Source organism: Panthera uncia (assembly GCF_023721935.1).
Source record: "Panthera uncia isolate 11264 chromosome A1 unlocalized genomic scaffold, Puncia_PCG_1.0 HiC_scaffold_17, whole genome shotgun sequence".
Taxonomy (NCBI): Eukaryota; Metazoa; Chordata; class Mammalia; order Carnivora; family Felidae; genus Panthera; species Panthera uncia.
This window is the reverse complement of record NW_026057577.1, coordinates 87,102,860-87,121,957: the sequence shown is the minus strand read 5'-3', so window position 1 is coordinate 87,121,957 and position 19,098 is coordinate 87,102,860. Positions and strand designations below refer to the sequence as shown.

Genomic DNA, 19,098 nt, shown 5'->3' with positions numbered 1-19,098 from the left:
TAGAGATTTTGCAGACCTCCATCTTAGAAACAACACTTTTAGGCCAAACGATTCTGGCTCTTGCCATAGAGCAGAACACAGATGTGTGTGCATGTTCGTGCGTGTGTGGCACACTCTCCAGCAGGCTGCTCTCCCAGCTCTGCTAATGGAACAGCAGAGCTCATCTGGAGCAATTGTTTGTAAAACAAAATCCTTGATCCAGTGGACCTTTGCACAGCCTGCGTTGGGTTCTGCTCCTTATTTTGAGATCTCTTCTGTTTTAGGTGAGAAATTCTTCTTTTCTGGGATCTAGCAATGCCCAACTATTCTACCCTTAGGGATGAAAGGAAGCATATGATACCTTGTTTGCTGGTGGGATCATTTAGATAGAGATTTCCTCCTTATGTGTAGTTTTTGGAGGACAACCAAGGAAGAATTCACACATGAAACCTGGCTCTTTGGCACAGCTGTGACTATGAAATATGTTTAACGTTAAAGCCAGATTTTCCCGGCTTAATGGCCGATGAGGCTTAATGGCTTCAGGAAAAATGTTCCAAAGTGTCAAGCAGCCACTCCCAGTGAGGAGAAAGGGGGGTCGGGGCAGGGAAAGGCAGCCCTGCCTCCTCCAAAAACGATTTCTGTAGGGTTGGAGAGAAGTGTTGACAAAGGCAAGGGAGCCTGTCTGGAGAAAATTTGCATGTTATTAGCAATGAGGGTGACTAGAATGGATCCTGCAGCAAAAAATGTTTGACAGTCAAATCACTTATAACCTGATTATGGAGCTTTGAGGAACCAGGCCACAGGTTGGAAAGGTTAGATGGGACTGAAAATAGCATCTTGAGTAGTTGATGGAATAGGCTAAGCCTTTTGTTGCCTTTTTGTTTTTCCTTCTCCTCACTTTAACTGGGCAGCTACATTTCCCCTAAGCCGTGCACAGTGTTGGTCATCCCTGACGACCAAGCCTAGAGGAGACTTTGAAGTTCTGAACATTGACTCACTTGGGGATTCTTTGAGGTGGCTGTGTGCTTTCTCCATGGGATCCGAGCCTGGTCAAATAAGACCTGTCTGCGAATGTCAACAGGGCAGAGTGACTGAGGAGTGCATCTGAAATCATTCTGGAACTTTCCTTACAGGAATCAAGCTTGAAAGCAGGCAGGGTCACTGCTCTACTTCAGTTTATGTGACTTGAGTACAATTTGAGGGAAATGTTTCAAATAGTTTTTTAGCCCCCGAAAAGACACTTTTCGAAAAGACTCTACCACATTCATTCGAAGCGAGTTTCCATAAATGTTGGGATTCAGGAACTCCTTTTATAATATAAGTTGTCTCAATTTTTTAAACGGGCTGTGTCTCTTCAGGTGAAATTGTTTTTTTGGTTGTTGGAAACGCATGACATGTTTTTCCTTAAAACCAGCATTATAAAGGAGTGTTCGCTTCCAAGACCAGCCTGTGAAAGTCTGCTTTAATCTGTAATGGGAATAAAGTACGGGACCCTCATCTGTGTTACTATAACTCGGACCAGCACTGTGGCCATTGTTCCTGGGAGAAAGGATTGTGTCAACCATATTTGGATGTCAGAGGCACATCTCCTCCCTTCTCCTGGAAGCTTTGGAAATTTTCCCATCCCTGCCACAGTGAGAGCCCCGGGGTCTGGGACTGGTACTGACAGCCTGCTCCGCACTGCCACTCCTGGCTCTCGAGGCTTGAGACGGGCCTGTCTGAAAAAGGCCCTTGAGCTGAAATGGAAGATCCAGGCACTGAGGAAGGACCATTTGGACGAGAGGTTAGTGAGCTTGGGGAGAGAGTGATCAGAGGTGATGTTGCAGAGAAACAAAGCGTGTTAAAACTGCAAAGTGACATTAGCAAAAATGAAAACAAATTCAGGCTGGTACGTTTGGGCTGAAATAGAAGTCCTGAAAGTACAGGGGCGCCTGGGTGGCTCGGTAGGTTGGGCATCCGACTTTGGCTCAGGTCATAATCTCACGGTTCATGGGTTCGAGCCTCGTGTCGGGCTCTGTGCTGACAGCTCGGAGCCTGGAGCCTGCTTTTGTATCTCCCTCTCTCTGCTCCTCCTCTGCTCATGCTCTGTCTCTGTCTCTCTCTCTCAAAAGTAAACATAAAAAAAAAAAAAAGTCCTGAAAGTATAACTTGGTTTCTTTTGGGAAAAGAAACACATCCCTTCCAGCGAAGTTAGGACCCACCCTGACTCATGTCCGTGGTCTTGGGGGATAATTTGGGTGTGGCAGTGACACTTTCCAGAAAGCATTCTGGTTCTCGTAGCTGCACGGAGAAATCGAACATCACAGGGGTCCCTACATTAAATCTAGACTCAGTGTGTCCATGCTCTGTCATACCTTCTGGCCTTGAATGCTCAAGTATTTATTTCCCCCTCAACTTTTTATTTTGAAAAACTTCAAACTTACATAAACAGTAAAATGAACCCCTATAAACCCATTGCCTGTATTCACTAGCTGTTAATGTTATGCAATTTTTGTTATTTGATTTTTGCGCACATGCATGAATTTTTTTTCTGAGCTCTTTGAAAGTAAGTTGCAGACATCGTGCAACTCATTTCATGCCTCACCCTAAATATATCAGCACAAACCTCTTAAGAACGGGGAACTTCTCTTTTTTAACCATAGCACTTTTATCATACCCGAGAATTTTAACCCAGATGGAACGATATATATAGTCCATATTCAAATTTTCCCAAATGTACCATTAATGTCTTTTGTTGCTTTTGTTTAATCCAGGATCCAGTCAAAGCTCACACATGATATTTAGTTACCATGTCTCTTTATGCTCCTTTAATCTAGAACAGGTCCCCCACCTTTCTTGTCTTTCATGACATTGACCTTTTTGAAGAGGCCAGGTTAGTAGCGTCTTAGTAGAGTCCCTCAATCTAGATGGTCTGATTAGTTTTTTTAGTGTTAGATTTGAGGTTAGCAGTTTTTGCAAGAATATACATGGGTGATGATGTGCCTTCACTACTACTGTGTTGCCACAGGAAGTTCATGATCATCAGTTTGTCCGTTAATGGCAATCTTGAGGGGCTTTTAAGCTATCACAACACTGTTCTTCTGAGTCTTCCTGTCTTCAGGAGACACAGGCCCTGTGCACATTACGCAGTGTGCAACCTTTATGGATACCGTCTTACTCCTTTCTTGCGGACCCTTCTGTTGTCTTCTGTTTCTTCCTTTTCTGTCTTGCTTTGTTCTGGTTTTGCTTATTCCTTGCTGCATGCTGTGTGAAGGGGACTGCTTACAAAGGAAAGCCACAGCCCTCCTGGTTTCAGCCTTAGAGCCACGACAGCAGCCGAACTGTTACATCCTTAGGAATTCACGTCTGGCCTGTTAGTGGAACGTCTAGGTCAGTGCTGAAAGAATCTGTAGCCCTTTGCTCCACTTGACTTGCCTTACAAGGCACAATGTATGCCCAGGCGAAACAGCAGTGGGGGGGATGTGTGCTGGCCCTTGGAAGGCCATGGGGGTTATGATTGTGCCCTGGGCTGCTGCACCACACAGGTAAGGCCTTTGGACTGTTCACAGCAGGCCTTCCGATGCTTCTCTCTCTAAGACTTGCTCAAATTCACTGTGCCTAGCATCTGTAACTTGAGTGGACACATCCACCTTAGGGATCCACCCGATTGAAAGCTTTCTGCCTTTTTAACAGGGTGTGGTATGCCATGTGATAGGTCTTAGATTTGATGATTCTTTACCAGTGAACCGACTAACAGAAACTGGATGCTTGTAAAAGTTGATTTACAAAAAAAGTCTTTCATTTCTTTTACACATTCAGCTCAGGTGGTCTTGTTCGAGCACTGCTCCGTGCCTGCTGTTGTGAGCATCTGGGAACACAAGGACTAATAAACAGTCATTGGTCCCCAGGGCTGGACCTAGTAGGGTCGATATGTCAGTTAATAAGTAATTACAGAGAATGCGATGCCTCCAAGAAAGAAGTAAATACAAGACTATAGGTGGGTAGGGGGTGGGCAAAATGCATGAAGGGGGTGGGAGATATAGGCTTCCACTTTTGGAATGAAGGAGTCACAGGGATGAAAGGCACAGCACAGGGAATATAGTCAGTGGCATTATAATCGTGCTGTGTGGCCACACTTGTGAGCTACACTTGTGAGCACAGCGTAGTGTATAGACTTGTCCAGTTGCCACGCTCTACACCTGAAACTAATGTAATGTTGCGTGTCAACTACACTACAATTTAAAAAAATTTTAAGGAATAATTTTTTTTTTTTAAGACCATGGGTAATCAGGGAAGGCTTTCTAGAAAAAGGGTATTTCGAGGCAAAGCCTGAAAAACAGCTGCTAGGAAGAAGAGAGGGAGAAGCGTCCAAACAAAGCCGGCAGATGACCATTAACTCTGGAGCAGAAGCCCCAGGAGCTTGCGCTCTTGAAGCTGCAGCCGTGTTTTGGAGCAGAGCCATTCTGGCAAAGGTGCACAGCTCAGAATCGGGCGGACCAGGGGAAGTGTTTCTAGTGTCTAATGTTTTATCAGGGTTAGGGCTTTTACAGGGGGTTCAAAAAAACAGAGAACAGGCAGCCTTTGACACCTGATGCAAAATGAACTAACTCTGGGATAGTTTCTTGTATGGAACTCTAGGGCTAGGCTTCATTGATCCTGAGGAAGAAAGAAGAAAACTAGTGTGTGTGTTTAACCAAGCAAGAATGCTGGTCTGGGTTAGTTTTCATAGCCACGAACACCCTCTTACCCTCTTTCCCGATTCTCCCAGTACTTGGGTCTTCCCTCAGACAGCAACGTAAAAACCTAAGCCTCTGGGTTCTCATCGGAAGATGAACCTGAGCTCTCTTGTCTTCAGCTCCTCTCCAAAATCTAACTGGGAAAAGTTGTATCTAGAACTAACAGCAGAGGCAGGGCTGCAGACTGATTGGGGGGGGGGGGCGCGTGGCAGGTGGGGTTCAGTGTGCGGCGGTGAGGGAAGCAGAGGAGCACCGTGGCCGTGCTGAGTCCAAAGTGGCCAGCTGCTGGCCACTCCACAGATGGTTGTCGTGTGAGGAGCCAGGCCCAGTATTGCCAGACCTGATTTTACAACAATAGCCATAAATTCTAATGACTTTCAAATGTTGACAATTAATTCAAAACTGTTTTCAAAAAAACCAGAAGGGCTGTGCCAGATACCAACCCCTTCTTGTCCAAACACAACACATCCTGGACTGCAGGTGGCTAGTTGCCTCCTCTGGCCAAAGGGAGATGCTCATTCCATTTATTCATCTGTGTCCTCTGTTTCATCTTTCCAGCAAATTAAACAACTAAAAGGCACAAAGCCAAGACTGTGTGAACTTACCCCTTCCCAGAATTCCCTTCACATTGTACTTTAATGGCCCACAGCTTAATTTTAATTGAAGGTTAGTGTAAGAAATCATGAAATTCGTCTGTGTTTAAAAGTGTGTCTGAGGAGACTGGCAGTCACATCGCTTTACAGCACATGTGAAGTCCCTTATACCTAAATTCTTTTAGCATTTGTTGCTAAGAACACATTGTCTCTCTTGTGAAACTGGCATGCTTCCTCCTTTCTGACAGGACATGTTTCATTTTTGCTCTGGCTGCCAGGAAGCTCAGGGCTAAGTGGAAGTGTCCGCCCCAGCAGCTGTGTGAGTCTCCATTTGCATCCTCAGCCTTTCCCTGGTTCCGATTATTGTCCTTCCCCCTTACATGTGGTGTTTGCTACATGCTACTTCAGATTCTTCTTTGGAAAGATAAAAATAACCTCCATTAACTCCATTAACAGAATGTGTATTCAGTATGAAGGGCCTTTCCTCTTTGTCCTCTAGACAAGGGACCAAGCCATCACCTTGTGACATAAGGCACAGCACAGCCTGAGGTACTATAGCGAGTCTGCCTCAGTGGGGTCCTCATGCTGCCGTCCCATGACCAGCGTGCAGTTCAGTGGCAATAAGTATGTTCAGAGTTGTGCAACCCTCACCACCACCCATTTCCGGGACTTTGTCATCCTCTCAAACCGAAAGTGTGTATTGCCCCATTCCCCCCAGTCCCTCGTCACCTCTGTGCTTCTTTCAGCCTCTACTCTAGGCCTCTACTCTAGGTACCTCTTATAGGAGGAGTCCACTTGCCCTTTCCTAACTGGCTTACTTCACTTACTATAATGTTCTCGAGGCTCATCCGTGTTGTAGCATGTGTCCAAGTTTCCTTCCTCTCTAAGGCCGAATGACGTTCTGTTTTGTATAGGCCACATTTTGTTGACCTGTTCGTTGGTCAGCGGACACTTGTGTTGCGTCCACCTTTGACCATTGTGAATAAGGTTGCTATGAACATAGGCATATGAGGATCTGTTTGAGCCCTGTGTTCAATTCTTTTGAAACTGGATTGAGACATGGGATTGCTGGATGATAGGCTAGTTCTAGTTTTAATTTTTGAGGAACTGCCGTACTGTTCTTCACAGCGGTTGCGTCCTTTTACATTCCCACCAGCGGAGCACAAGGATTCTAATTTTCTCTCCACATCCTCGCCAACATGTGATTTTTCTCCGGTGGCTGTTTTAAATAGTGGCCAACCTGATGGGTGTGAGGTGATACCTTGTTGTGGCTTTGATTTGTAAATGAGGCACCTTTTGTTCAGTCTGGAATATTTGGTCCCTGTCTTATCCTGCTCCTCTGGTCCCTTAACTTAACAAGCAGTCCCTTCATCTCGCTCGCCTTTTGTAGAGACTCTCAGTGGCAGGAGCCAGATTACGCAGGGTACTGTAGGCCAGGAGAAGAGATGGAGAGTTTATTCCAAGTCAGTATCTAGAGGAATATACCACAGACTCAGAAAGATCACTCCACCCTGTATGGAACAGCCCCAGTGCTCAGATGAATGGTAGTGAGTGACTCGTGCTATGGGGCGGCACTCACCTATGGGGGCGGGGGGGTGGAGAATATCTGCTTCTGCCCACCTAGCCACCTTGTCCTCCTAAACCGAACAATAGCAACAGACAGCCAAGTGTCCCCTGATTTGTGTAAAGCCACAGTGCAGAGCTCTGCGAATAACAGGCAGGAGTGTGTGGCGTTCATCTTCCAACCTGTGCATTACACATTTGGCTTCCTAAGACCAGAGAAAGCATTTATAGCTCTCTTTGGCTTGAAGAGAAGACGCTCATCTGCTTTCAGTCTGTATGTTAAAGTACATCCCCTCCTCAGCTCTCCTGACTCTCCATCCTGTACTAGCACCATGTTCCCTATGGTCACTTTCCCCACGATGCTGGTAGATGCTGAGAGAAGGGACCGTGGCATTTTCTCGTACATCTGTGAGCCTCTCAGGGTTGAGAAGAGTCTCCTGTTCATTTTTGTATCCTGTTTCTAGCTTGAGGCGGGGCTCAGCAACTGTTTGGTTAAGCAATAAGAAAGACGCACTGGCCAGATTTATATACCCTCCTCCCATTCCCTATGACCCAATATCATTGGCATACAGCCTGGTTCCACCTCTCAGGTCCTGCCATGAGAGACCATCAGCAGACGTGTGATACCTTGCAACCACTGTATCAAGTGCAGCTGTGCTAGAGAAATCCGTATGGAATGGCTGAATAGCGGCGTCTTTATTCCTCATCCTACTTTTAAGCACTTAATAATACAAATCATGCAGGGGTGCCTGGGTGGCTCAGTTAGTTTAGCATCTGACTTTGGCTCAGGTCATGATCTCGTGGCTCTTGAGTTCAAGCCCCGCATTGGGCTCTGTGCTTATGGCCCAGAGCCTGGAGCCTGCTTCAGATTCTGTCTCTCTCCCTCTCTGCCCATTCCTACTCATGCTCTGTCTCTGTCTGTGTCTCTGTCTCTCTCTCTCAAAAATAAGTAAACATTTAGGGGCGCCTGGGTGGCTCAGTCGGTTAAGCATCTGACTTTGGCTCAGGTCATGATCTTGCGGTCTGTGAGTTCGAGCCCCGCGTCAGGCTCTGTGCTGACCGCTCAGAGCCTGGAGCCTGCTTCGGATTCTGTGTCTCCCTCTCTCTCTCTGCCCCTCCCCTATTCACGCTCTGTCTCTCTTTCTCTCAAAAATAAATAAACGTGAAAAAAAATTTTTTTAATTTTTTTAAAAAAGAATAAGTAAACATTTAAAAAAGTTAAAAAAAAATAATACAAGTCACTTGGGAGTGTGTGTTACTCCATCACAGTGGAGCAGGAGCCCTGCACCTCGAGGTAAAAGATGATTTGGAGAAACTTCTCTGCTTATTACTCAGAATGAAGTGTGCTCCAGAGACAGTTCTGTTGGCATGCTCCGGACCTCCTGGCCTTGAGTTGGTGGTAGGCGCCTGTACTCCATCTCCAGAGAGCCTTCTACAGTGAGGAGTGCCTCTCAGTTGTCAGCAGCTCAGGGCATGGTCTGTGATGAGGACAAAAAGAGTAAGGTTGATAGAAAACATGATGCTACTGGCAGCCTGTGTTTGTAGTCTGTCTGTCTCTTAAATATATGATGTGAGGTTCATATTTGCCCACTTAAAACTAATTCTTGATCGCCTACACTATTCTTGTTGAAGAATAGTGATCTATTCTTGTTGATCTATTCTTGTTCTTCCACACTGGTGAGGAAGATCAAAGTTTCTTCTTTTCACTTTTCAGTAGAGATAAGATAAGAAACACCTAAGTCAGATCAGATAGTGGTAATTGGCATGAAGGAGATAGGATAATAGGATAGGGACTGAGCTGGGAGAGGAGCTGGAACCCCAGGCTTTAGGTAGGGAAGAGGCTTGATGAGGAGGTGGCATTTGAACTAAGAACTGAGTAAATGGAGACCTGGGTAGAAATCAGTCTTGGCAGAGGAAAAGGAAGTCCTGGAGCAGACAGGAGATTGGCATGCTCCAGGGATGGAGAGAAGGTCAGGAGTATGAATGGAGTGAGGGGGAAGGGAATTTGGACAGATGAGGCAAGGACAGCGTCAGCGGTTCTCACGCTGGCTGCACGTGAGTGTGATCTGAAGAACTTTAAAAATGTTCCCAGTACCCAAGCCCCACCTCCAGAGACTGTGATTTAATTGGTCTGGGGTGGGGCCTGGACATTGGTAATTTATAAAAGCTCTCCAGAAAATTCCATGGTGCAGCCTGGGTTGAGAACATCATCAGTCCTGATGATGCAGAGTCTCACAGACTCTGGTGAGGAGTTTGGACTTGCGTTGAATGACAGCAGGAAGCCGTTAGGTGGTCTGGGCTAGGGGAATAACAGCTGACTTATGTCCTTAAGAGGCTCACTTTGGCTGCAGTGTGGGGAGCGGAGGTTGGAGGTTGTTCAGGTGGTTCCGTGGAGAAATCATGGTAGTTTGAACTGTGGTGATATCTGTGGAGATGGTAAGAGGAACTCACTTTGGGGATAAGCTTTGGCGGTTACACTCACAAGATGGATTGGGTTCTGGACGTGAAGCAAAAAGAAATGAAGCTTGCCTGAGAGAGTTAACCTGAGTAACTGAGTGGATGGTGATGCCCTTCCAGAGATGGGCAGGAACGGGTGGGAGAGGAGGGTGAATAATTGGGTCCATTGGTTGGTGTGAAAGCCTCAGGCTGTCTTCTCTCTAGATTGAGGTAACTTGGAGATCCGGGCAGTCAAATGAGGTTGGCCAAAATATTCTGATAAAGCCCACTGAGTGTTTTGAAGTCTTCCAGAGGTAAACACCAAAAACAATGGACTGTTGTAGTGCATGTACTGAGGAAGGGGGTGGAGGAATGAGAAGAGAAACTGTAGACGTTGAGCTCCTTTCATGCAGGAGGCAGATTGGCTGTAGGGGAAGAATGTACCCTGAGAGGGTGCTTAGAGCCAACACCTGTCTTGCAATAAGAAAAGAATCCAAAGTAACAGGTTATTTGGGTTTGGCTTTAAGGGGATTTTTTTTCCCCAACAAAATTATCTTATAAAATATTTGTAGCTCACATTAAATTATAATTAACTTTTCTTCCCAAACCAGGCCCTAGGTGTCCAGCAATGAAAAGTAACCCATATTTTTAAGTCAGAATCAAATTATTGGAATTGTTTACAAGACCTTGACATGGAGAACAAAATGAACTTTATTAGAACAGTTTACTTTTCCCTTGATGGAAAAGGGGGTTAAATTGCAATGGTAGAACACGTTCAGTGGTCATATCAGAAAAAAAGTCCTGATTATAAGCTCATTGAAGGCAAGGACTGTCTCTTAACAGTTTTTATTTTTTTAAATGCTTGGTGTCCCTGTTCACTCTGGGCCTTTTTGTTTTGTTTATTTAATAAAGTTATGAGATCTCAGCTGAAACTCTTTCTGAAGTCTGCTCATCTGAATGGCTGAGGAGGAAGTTGACCAGAAGGCCTCTGAAGTCCCAACAGCCCCTTCTGGGACCCTTCTTCATTCTTACCAAAGAATTTGAACATAGCTGTCTTCCAGGGAAAGACAAGAGCATTGAGCATGGCATGGCTATCTCGAAAATGGCCTACATAAGTTAAGGCTTTATGTTGGCTCTAAGCCTCAGAGGCAGTGCCAGCAGCCTGTAAGATGAGGCCACGTGGCATGAAAGTTGGAAATATGAAGCTCCGTTGCCATTCCATTTTACGTGACTGGGTCCCTCACGTAAGTGAAACAGAGAGCATTCGTTGTTGCCCACCTGCCTACTTAACTCCTCGCGTCCACATTTGCTCACAGATAATTGCAGTGACCTGAACTCAGAGCTGCAGAGGGTGCTGACGGGGCTGGAGAATGTTGTCTGCTGCAGGAAGAAGAGCAGCTGTGGCCTCTCCGTGGCTGAAGTGGACAGACACATTGAGCAGCTCACCACGGCCAGCGAGCACTGTGACTTGGCCATCAAGGTACACCATCCCCACCCTTTGGCCGGCTCTTTGAGAGCATCCAAGGGAAATGGTCGCATCTCTCTCCCTTTTGAAGTGTGGTTTTTGCAAATATTTGTTAAGAATGAGTGTTTCTAAGAAAACCATACTATACATTGGAGCAGGGAGAAGTAGGAGTCCTATAAATTTTTGTTGGGTTGAGTCACATTAGAAAAAAAAAAAAAAAAGTCATGGGCGCCTGGGTGGCTCAGTCGGTTAAGTGTCCGACTTCGGCTCAGGTCATGATCTCACGGTTTGTGAGTTCAAGCCCCTTATCGGGCTCTTTGCTATCAGCACAGAGTCTGCTTAGGATCCTCTGTCTCCCTCTCTCTCTGCCTCTCCCCCGTGCTCTCTCTCTCTCTCAAAAATAAATAAATGTTAGAAACAACTCATTATTTCAGCAAAGTCACTGGCTTTGCAGCAGAAATGATTTCCTGGGGCGCCTGGGTGGCTCAGTTGGGTAAGCGTCAGACTTGGGCTCAGGTCATGATCTCGTTGTTTGTGAGTTCGAGCCCCGTGTTGGGCTCTGTGCTGTCAGCTCAGATCCTAGAGCCTGCTTTGGATTCTGTGTCTTCCTTTCTCTCTGCCCCACCCCTGCTCAGTCTCTGTCTCTCTCAAAAAAAAAAAAAAAAAAAAAAAAAAAGGCGGGGGGGGTGGATTTCCTTGAAAACTCTTAGACTGCTAGTATTGAACCACATCATTTTACTATGGCCCATCATGTAGCACTTGCAAGTTGTAGGATTAACTTGGAAGTTTTATTTCAGCTTTAAGGCTCCTAGAATATTATTTCAGAAGTTACCCATTCATGGTGCTAATTTAGGGTCTGAATGAGTCCTCTATCCTGAGCATGCTAGGCTAGGTGTCAGCCATGCCTGTCACAGCCGTCCGTCTTCCTGCTTAGGAAGCACCAGTGGAAGGTGCTGCATCTGCACAAACTCCTCATGAGCGATGGGAACTCCAGGTCCTGTTGTTACTGGGCTTCTGGCATCTTATGCGCCTTCACCAGAGCTCGGTAATCTAGACAGAGCGGTTCACACTGAAAAGTCTGGGAGGAGCCTGTGTAAAGGGAAAATGTGACACGTTAATTGAAAAATGCCTTCGATGCTAGGCGCAGGTTTCTGTCCACAGGAATTCTGGATTTCACAAAAGAGCTGTGGTATTTCCAGGTAAACCATGATTCATGTGTGTAACACAACTGGTTTTCCATCTTATTCATCTCAGTTATGAATATACAGTTGATGTGGTTTGGGGAAGCAAACCACAGATGTTTCTTTCATGTTAGTCTCCCAGGCCCTGTATTTTTTTTTTCTTTTTTTAATCCTTGAGAGACAGAGTGTGAGTGGAGGTGAGGCAGAGAGAGAGGGAGACACAGAATCTGAAGCAGGTTTTAGGCTTCGAGCTGTCAGCACAGAGCCTGACACAGGGCTTGAACTCACAAACCGTGAGATCATGACCTGAGCTGAAGTCAGATGCTTAACCAACTGAGCTACCCAGGTGCCCCTCCCAGGCCCTATATTTTTATAAAACATTTTAAGATTTTATTTATTTATTTTGAGAGAGAGAAAGAGTGAGCAGGGTAGGGGCAGAGAGAGAGAATCCCAAGCAGGCTCCACACTGTCAGCACAGAGCCTGATGCATGGCTCGAATTCACGAACCATGAGATCATGACCTGTGCCAAAGTTGGATGCTTAACCGATTGAGCCACGCAGGTGCCTCTCCAAGGCCCTAGATTTGATTGTAATGTCAGCTTAGGTGCCAGCCCTAGCCTCAGCATGGAGAGGGCAGGAAGGGGCTGAGGATTTCTGCCAACCAGCAAGAGCCTGGAGCCGGGCTGACAAGGAAAAGAGCATCAGATTTGAGAGAAAGGATGAAACCGTACATAGGGAAAGTGGCAACGAGATTTGGGTAACTTTTCATCAAGGAACCAACGTGGGTGTCCAAGGGAGTCATCCCCTCACATTCTTGAAATTTTGAGACCATCTGTTTCTCACATCTTCTCACTGCCTTCTACGCTACATGGTAATACTCCCTCTTTTTTCCATGTCCTTTGGCTTATGCTTCCTATGTCAAAGGGCAATGGATGTGAACAAATAGTTTCTGAAAGCAAGCGGAATGAGTTCTTCCTTTTTTCTAATTTTACGCATTTTTCTTCTCCATTAATACTGTGTTTTAAATGAATTTGTGGGGGAAAAAAACTCTCCAAGTACTATTAAGATTCTCTTCTTTTTTAGCTCATAGCTGTCTTATTAATTAATTAAATCCCTACTGTCTTAGAAGCATCCACAATGAGCTTCATCTTTTCTGTGTCACTGAGGTTTATTTTTATCTTTCACATCTTGGGAGTGAACCTCATTCACACCTTCTGAATTCTGATTTGACACTAAAAGCTAGAAATGGCGATGTGACCCCCGGTTATCTTGGAGTTGGAATGTGCAAGGCCTATAATTTGGGAAACTTCAAGTTAGATTTTGTATGCTGTTTGCAACTTCACATTTGCAGCCATGATGATCATCAACTGGCTTGCTGTCCAGTTATGTGTATTCACTGACTCTAGAACATGGGCAGAGGAGATAAACATTTGTGTGGACATGGCAGTTAGAGCCACAGATAGACCAACTTACCTTGGAGAGACTGTGTTGTTCTTGCTCTGGGGACTATTGGGAAACACAGACTGTGACCCAGGCAAGTTATCTGAAAACGGGGAGGGGATAATGTGGGGGTAGTCACGGTTACTGCTTGCAGTGAAAGAGCTGTAGAACCTACTCTTCTGTCAGTACTTGCTCCCATCGTGCCTGTTTTCTTCCCCCAACCTTTCTCCCAGGTAACCCACTCACCTTGTCTTTGTGCTTTCCAGACAGTCGAGGAGATTGAGGGGGTACTTGGCCGGGACCTGTATCCCAACCTGGCTGAAGAGCGGTCTCGTTGGGAGAAGGAGTTGGCTGGGCTGAGGGAAGAGAATGAAAGCCTGACCGCCATGCTGTGCAGCAAAGAGGAGGAGCTGAACAGGACCAAGGCCACCATGAACGCTATCCGGGAGGAGCGGGACCGGCTCCGGAGGCGGGTGAGTGCACCAAATCCAACATGGCCAGGCCTTTCCCCCAGGCTGTGGGGCTGAAAGACAAATGAGCGTATACCGTCAAGGGCAGCTCCAAGAATGTTGTGGCATTTGCAGTTTTGGGAATCTCCATCCTTTTCTGATCATGAAGTCATTCTGCAAAGGGGAGTATTTTGAAAGTGCTGAGGTGTGCAGGCAAGATTTTAAAAAACACCACTCTCTAGAATCACACATCTAAGTAGATGGTAAAATTATATCAGCTCAGTGATTCTCAAACCATTCTCCAGTGTATGCACATCTTCCCCAAGCTCAATTAAATTATCTTCTTTTAAGGTAGACTAAAAATATTTTATAATTGGCTAAAATTTATAGAATTTCCCCCTTTGCAATTTCTTCTATAAAACTTCCTTTCAGTTTATAGTACTTGCTGTCTCTTATCTACACTGAGTCTAATGTGAAATGTCATTTCCTCTAGTGCACGTATTGTTACAATAATCATATGTGTATATGTGTGTGCATACGCATGTTCTGTGTGTTAAGTGTGTGTATGTGCGTGTGTAATTCTTGGCATTTACCCCAATGTACCCCAACATACCAAATGGCTCTATGGCCTGAACCAGTTTTAAGAGCAACTTGCTTAGGAAATACATCCATTACTAAAGGAGCTGATGTTTCAGGAGAGAAATGTTTGGCAGAATTGTTAAAGCACTTGGTTTTTCAAAGATGGAGTTTTTTTCTCAGGAGCCTACAAGTATTTCTTTGGCTGTGATTTTGATCTGTGATTGGTCTGGGGTAAAGCAATGAATTCTTCAATCAGAAACACATTCCCTCTGAACTTCACTTTCAATTACTAGACGTACTTTACTCTCTTTTTCAATCTTGGCAATATTAGAAGCTTGCTTTCTAGTTGTGCTCTGACTGGCAATTGTGCACAAAGATAAAGTTGACTTAGGTAAAATACATTTAGTAGATCCCCTCATCCTTCACCATTGCTTTTCCTCCTTTTATTTTTTTTAAGTTTATTTATTTATTTTGAGAGAGAGAGAGAGAGGGAGAGAGAGAACCAGCAGGGGAGGGGCAGAGAGAGGGACAGAGGATCAGAAGCAGGCTCTGTACTGACAGCAGAGAGACCAATGAGGGGCTCAAACTCACAAACTGCGAGATCATAACCTGAGCCAAAGTCAGATGCTTAACCAACTGAGTCACCTAGATGCCCCTCTCTTTTACTTTTATTTATTTATTTTATTATTTTAATGTTTAGTTACTTATGAGGGAGAGAGAGAGAGTGTGTGCGCATGCTCACGTGAGTGGGGGATGGGCAGAGAGAGAGGGAGACAGAATCTGAGGCTGACTCCAGGCTCTGAGCTGTCAGCACAGAGCTTGACCTCACTGCAAGATCATGATCTGAGCTGAAGTCAGACACTTAACCAACTGAGCCACCCAGGCGCCCCTCCTCTCCTTTTTTTTAAAACGCTTATTTATTTTGTGAGAGAGACAGAGTGTAAGCAGGGGAGGGGTAGAGAGAGAGGGAGATGCAGAATCTGAAGCAGGCTCCAGGCTCCGAGCTGTCAGCACAGAGCCTGACGTGGGGCTCGAACTCACGGACTGCAAGATCATGACCTGAGCCGAAGTCTGAGGCTTAAATGACTGAGCCATCCAGGCGCCCCTCCTCTCCTTTACATTTAACTTGTCTTCACTAAGGTCAGCATGTGTACATCATTCTGATTTTTTGTTTGTTTTTAATTTTTTTTAATGTTTTTGAGAGAAGGACAGAGTGTGAGTGGGGGTGGGGCAGAGAGAGAGAGAGGGAGACACAGAATCTGAAACAGGCTCCAGGCTCTGAGCTGTCAGCACAGAGCCTGATCTGGGGCTCGAACCCACAAGCTGTGAGATCATGACCTGAGCCGAAGTCAGATGCTTAACTGATTGAGCCACCCAGGCGGCCCCCATCATTCTGTTTTTAATCCACAGACAAGTTTTCTTGGTTGCCGTTACATATGAATATGGAAGAAATTACTATTTTTAACCATGATCAGCTCTTGTCCTCATTTCTGGCTCATGTCACAATTAAAAGGCCCGCATTCCTATCTCCCATATCTGAACGTGTTTGTCTGAACTCACGTGCCTAAGCTTATTTTCAGTCCCCAGCTGTATGGGATGCCATTCTCTGCACTTGCATCAGCAGGTGTAAATCATCCCAGTCAGCAAAGACTTTATCTGGGCAAGCTGGTGAAATTTACTTAGTGCTGAGGCCCACACCACCTGGAGCTTCCTGGGTTACACTCCCTGATCATTATGACTAATGCCCTAATTAGGCATGCTTGCTCTTAGTGTGCACGTTTGGATGGTGCATGTTTTGTGAAGGAAATGTTGGTCTTAGATGTAATTACATATTGTGTATTAGAATAAATTTTCTCCTCTAAACTTGAGTTACTAAAGTACAAAACATCTGTGGATTGTGACAAGCAAAGGATGAACAGCCAGTCCCCCTTCTTTAAGTATCTTCTCCAACTCTGGAGGTTAGTGCTAAGAACAGCGTACTGTGGTGGTACTATGTAGTACTATGTACCTGGGGTCACAGCCTGACCTGCCAAGTCACCATGAGCCTTTAGCAAGTTACCTAACCTCTCTGAGCCTCAGTTTACTCTGCCATGAAGTGGGAATAAGAATAGTATCCAATGTAGTATCCAAAATTAGTTAATACTCATAAAGCACTTAGACAATCTTAATTCTTTTTTCTTAATTTTTAAAAATATTTTCTACTTATTTTTGAGACAGAGAAACAGCATACAAGCGGGAGAGGGGCCGAGAGAGAGGGAGATACAGAATCCCAAGCAGGCTCCAGGCTCTGAGCTGTCAGCACAGAGCCGCCCGACACAGGGGCCCAAACCCACAAACTGTGAGATCCTGACCTGAGCCAAAGTCAGACGTTTAACCGACTGAGCCACCCAGGTGCCCCAGATAACCTTAATTCTGATCACACTTAATACCTTTGAAGGTTTGCAGTTAATATGATTTTATATAATTTATAGTTCCGTTACATCCAAATCATAAAATGTTGAGGAGCCTTGTGTCTCTTCGTCAACGGGAAATGTCCTCAGAAATTTGTATACCTACCCACAATTAACTTCTCTATTTCAAAATAATCGTGGGTCTCATAGAATTTGCCAGCTGTGTTAGAATGCCAGTTTGCTAGACTTTAAATGCTGGATGACTTCCACCCACCACCACCCAATATATTTCATTTCCCTGAGGAGGAATCTGTCTTTTGTGGTTCGTTTTCTTCTGTTCCTGCCTGATGTGTCGCTCTTTGGAATGATTAAGGTACAGTTTCGTTTGCATCTCTGTGATGCCACATAGCACATGGCTTGTTTGCCTTGGCTGTCTTTAGAGCAGGTCTGAATCCACAGTTCATCAAAGTTGCCTGAAAAGCAAGTGGGGCCACGTTTCTTTTCACTGCTCACATTCATCGTGTAGAATTTGAACTGACCAGATCGATAGGACTGGTGCTTGCCCCCTGCCTGTAATTAAACAAAGTGCTCTCAGTAGGTTTTCTAGGCCTGATTCAAGATTTAATTAAATTAGAGCTTTAATGTCAGTTAACAGATTGGGCTACTTGGCAGAGCAGTAACTAAGGAACAACAGACAGACAATTTTTATTATTGGGTCCAGCTCATTATTAAATGAGATAATCATTTATGTCTGCATGCTCAATAATATAACCACTCATTTCCTCACACTTTAAGAAGTGGGCTTAATTTAGGCAAGGTAGAATTAATTTCTCTAGAAAGGAAGCTCTTTACTCTTCATTCATTTATTCATTTCATAAACATGATAGGCCATCTTGTCCGTGTTGGGCAGAGAGGTTATAGTGACAAATAGGACAGAGTCCTTGGCTTGAAGGGTCTTGGAGAGACAGGCAAGCCCACAGGTTGTCACAATGGTGTATCTCATGTTGTAGGGAGGGATGAACACAGAGGGCACCCTGGCAGTCCAAAGGAGCGTCATTGGACAGTAGGTCCAGCCTCACCACACTATTTGCATCTTTTACCTAATTTGATGTAGCAAAAATCATTAGTGCTTTCCTCAGATAGTTGGGTAAAGCAAATTGGATATGACCATGGGCTCATGAATCTGTATCCCGTTGAGTCATAGACTTAAATCAAAATCAGGCCATACAGTTCCTTCTGAGATTTGGTACAAATTCTTCGGAAAGTTCTACAAATTCATGGCATAAAGTGGTGGTAGGAGGGTTTCTTCTGTGTACCCCATGCCCCACCTGGGTATTTCCAGCGTGTCTGGAAGTGAATTTCATCAACCTCTCCTGAGCTTCCTTCATCCTTGGGGTTTGACTTCAAGTTTGAGTCTCTGGTTATCACCACAGTAAATTCAAGAGACTAGAAGACACACTGTTTTGAACTAAGTAAAAGTGACGCTAATCTCAGGTTTCTCCCCCTCTACTTTCCCTCAAAATGTCTTAAAAACCCTTAGTGTTAGTTAACTGACTTGGCTGGGCAGGGGAAGGGCAGTATTTCCACTAGTGCTAAGAAGATACAAGTGTGTGTCTTTTCCAAACCAATTACTCTTGATTCCTAAATGTAGTGTTGCATTTGTGAAGGGATTTCATTGTCTTGTGTTCATAGGGCCCATGTAATACAAATGGAATCAGTTCAGCTAAAGTCTTTTAAAATATAAATGGGATCTCAACTTCAGATTTTTTAATGGCTGCCACTTGGCTCCTTGGCCAGGAAAAAAGATGAGTAAATTTCTAGAATGCTGCAATGCCCATATCCTTCCCCCTTACCTCATCCCTCCTAAAGAAAGTAGCCTCAAGTTCCTAGTCATATAGCCTTTGGGGAGGAGGGGAGGGGACAGCTGGGAAAGGAGGACCACAGGTAAAAAGAAATTTCCTTCACACATTGTATTCTCTGTGGACCATGAACTCTAAAGCTTTTCAAAGTAATAATCCTGTCATATATTACTTTGGACCACTTTTTTTAAACTTATGATTATAGTTTTATTATAGCAAAAATCAGAACGAGCCAAAATAAAGATGCCACAGGTCTGGAAGGGGTCCATATGCAGAAGTTCCTGTTGTCTTCCCTAAGTAGAATCCTGGACGGTGTTACTTCCTTTTCAGACAATACTCACAGTATTGCCAACCAGGGAAGTTCACCCGAGCTTCAGTATCCAATGTTTTTATTGAGGTTTCATGATGTAGGTGTGATTGCTTGAAATATTGGCCATGTGGCTAACCTC

General features: G+C 44.9%; 1 protein-coding gene and 1 long non-coding RNA gene across 3 annotated transcripts in view; one reads left to right on the top strand and one right to left on the bottom strand.

Annotated features, from left to right (window-relative positions):
• Positions 1-19,098, bottom strand: part of LOC125934382 (uncharacterized) — a 365,655-nt gene that overhangs the window by 171,190 nt on the left and 175,367 nt on the right. The window lies entirely within an intron of this gene.
• MCC (MCC regulator of WNT signaling pathway) overlaps positions 1-19,098 on the top strand; it is a 267,902-nt gene that overhangs the window by 183,074 nt on the left and 65,730 nt on the right. Inside the window, exons 5-6 of the mRNA XM_049647726.1 lie at positions 10,603-10,766; positions 13,639-13,845. Coding sequence (XP_049503683.1) covers positions 10,603-10,766; positions 13,639-13,845 — 371 coding nt within the window. The remainder of the gene's footprint in view (positions 1-10,602; positions 10,767-13,638; positions 13,846-19,098) is intronic.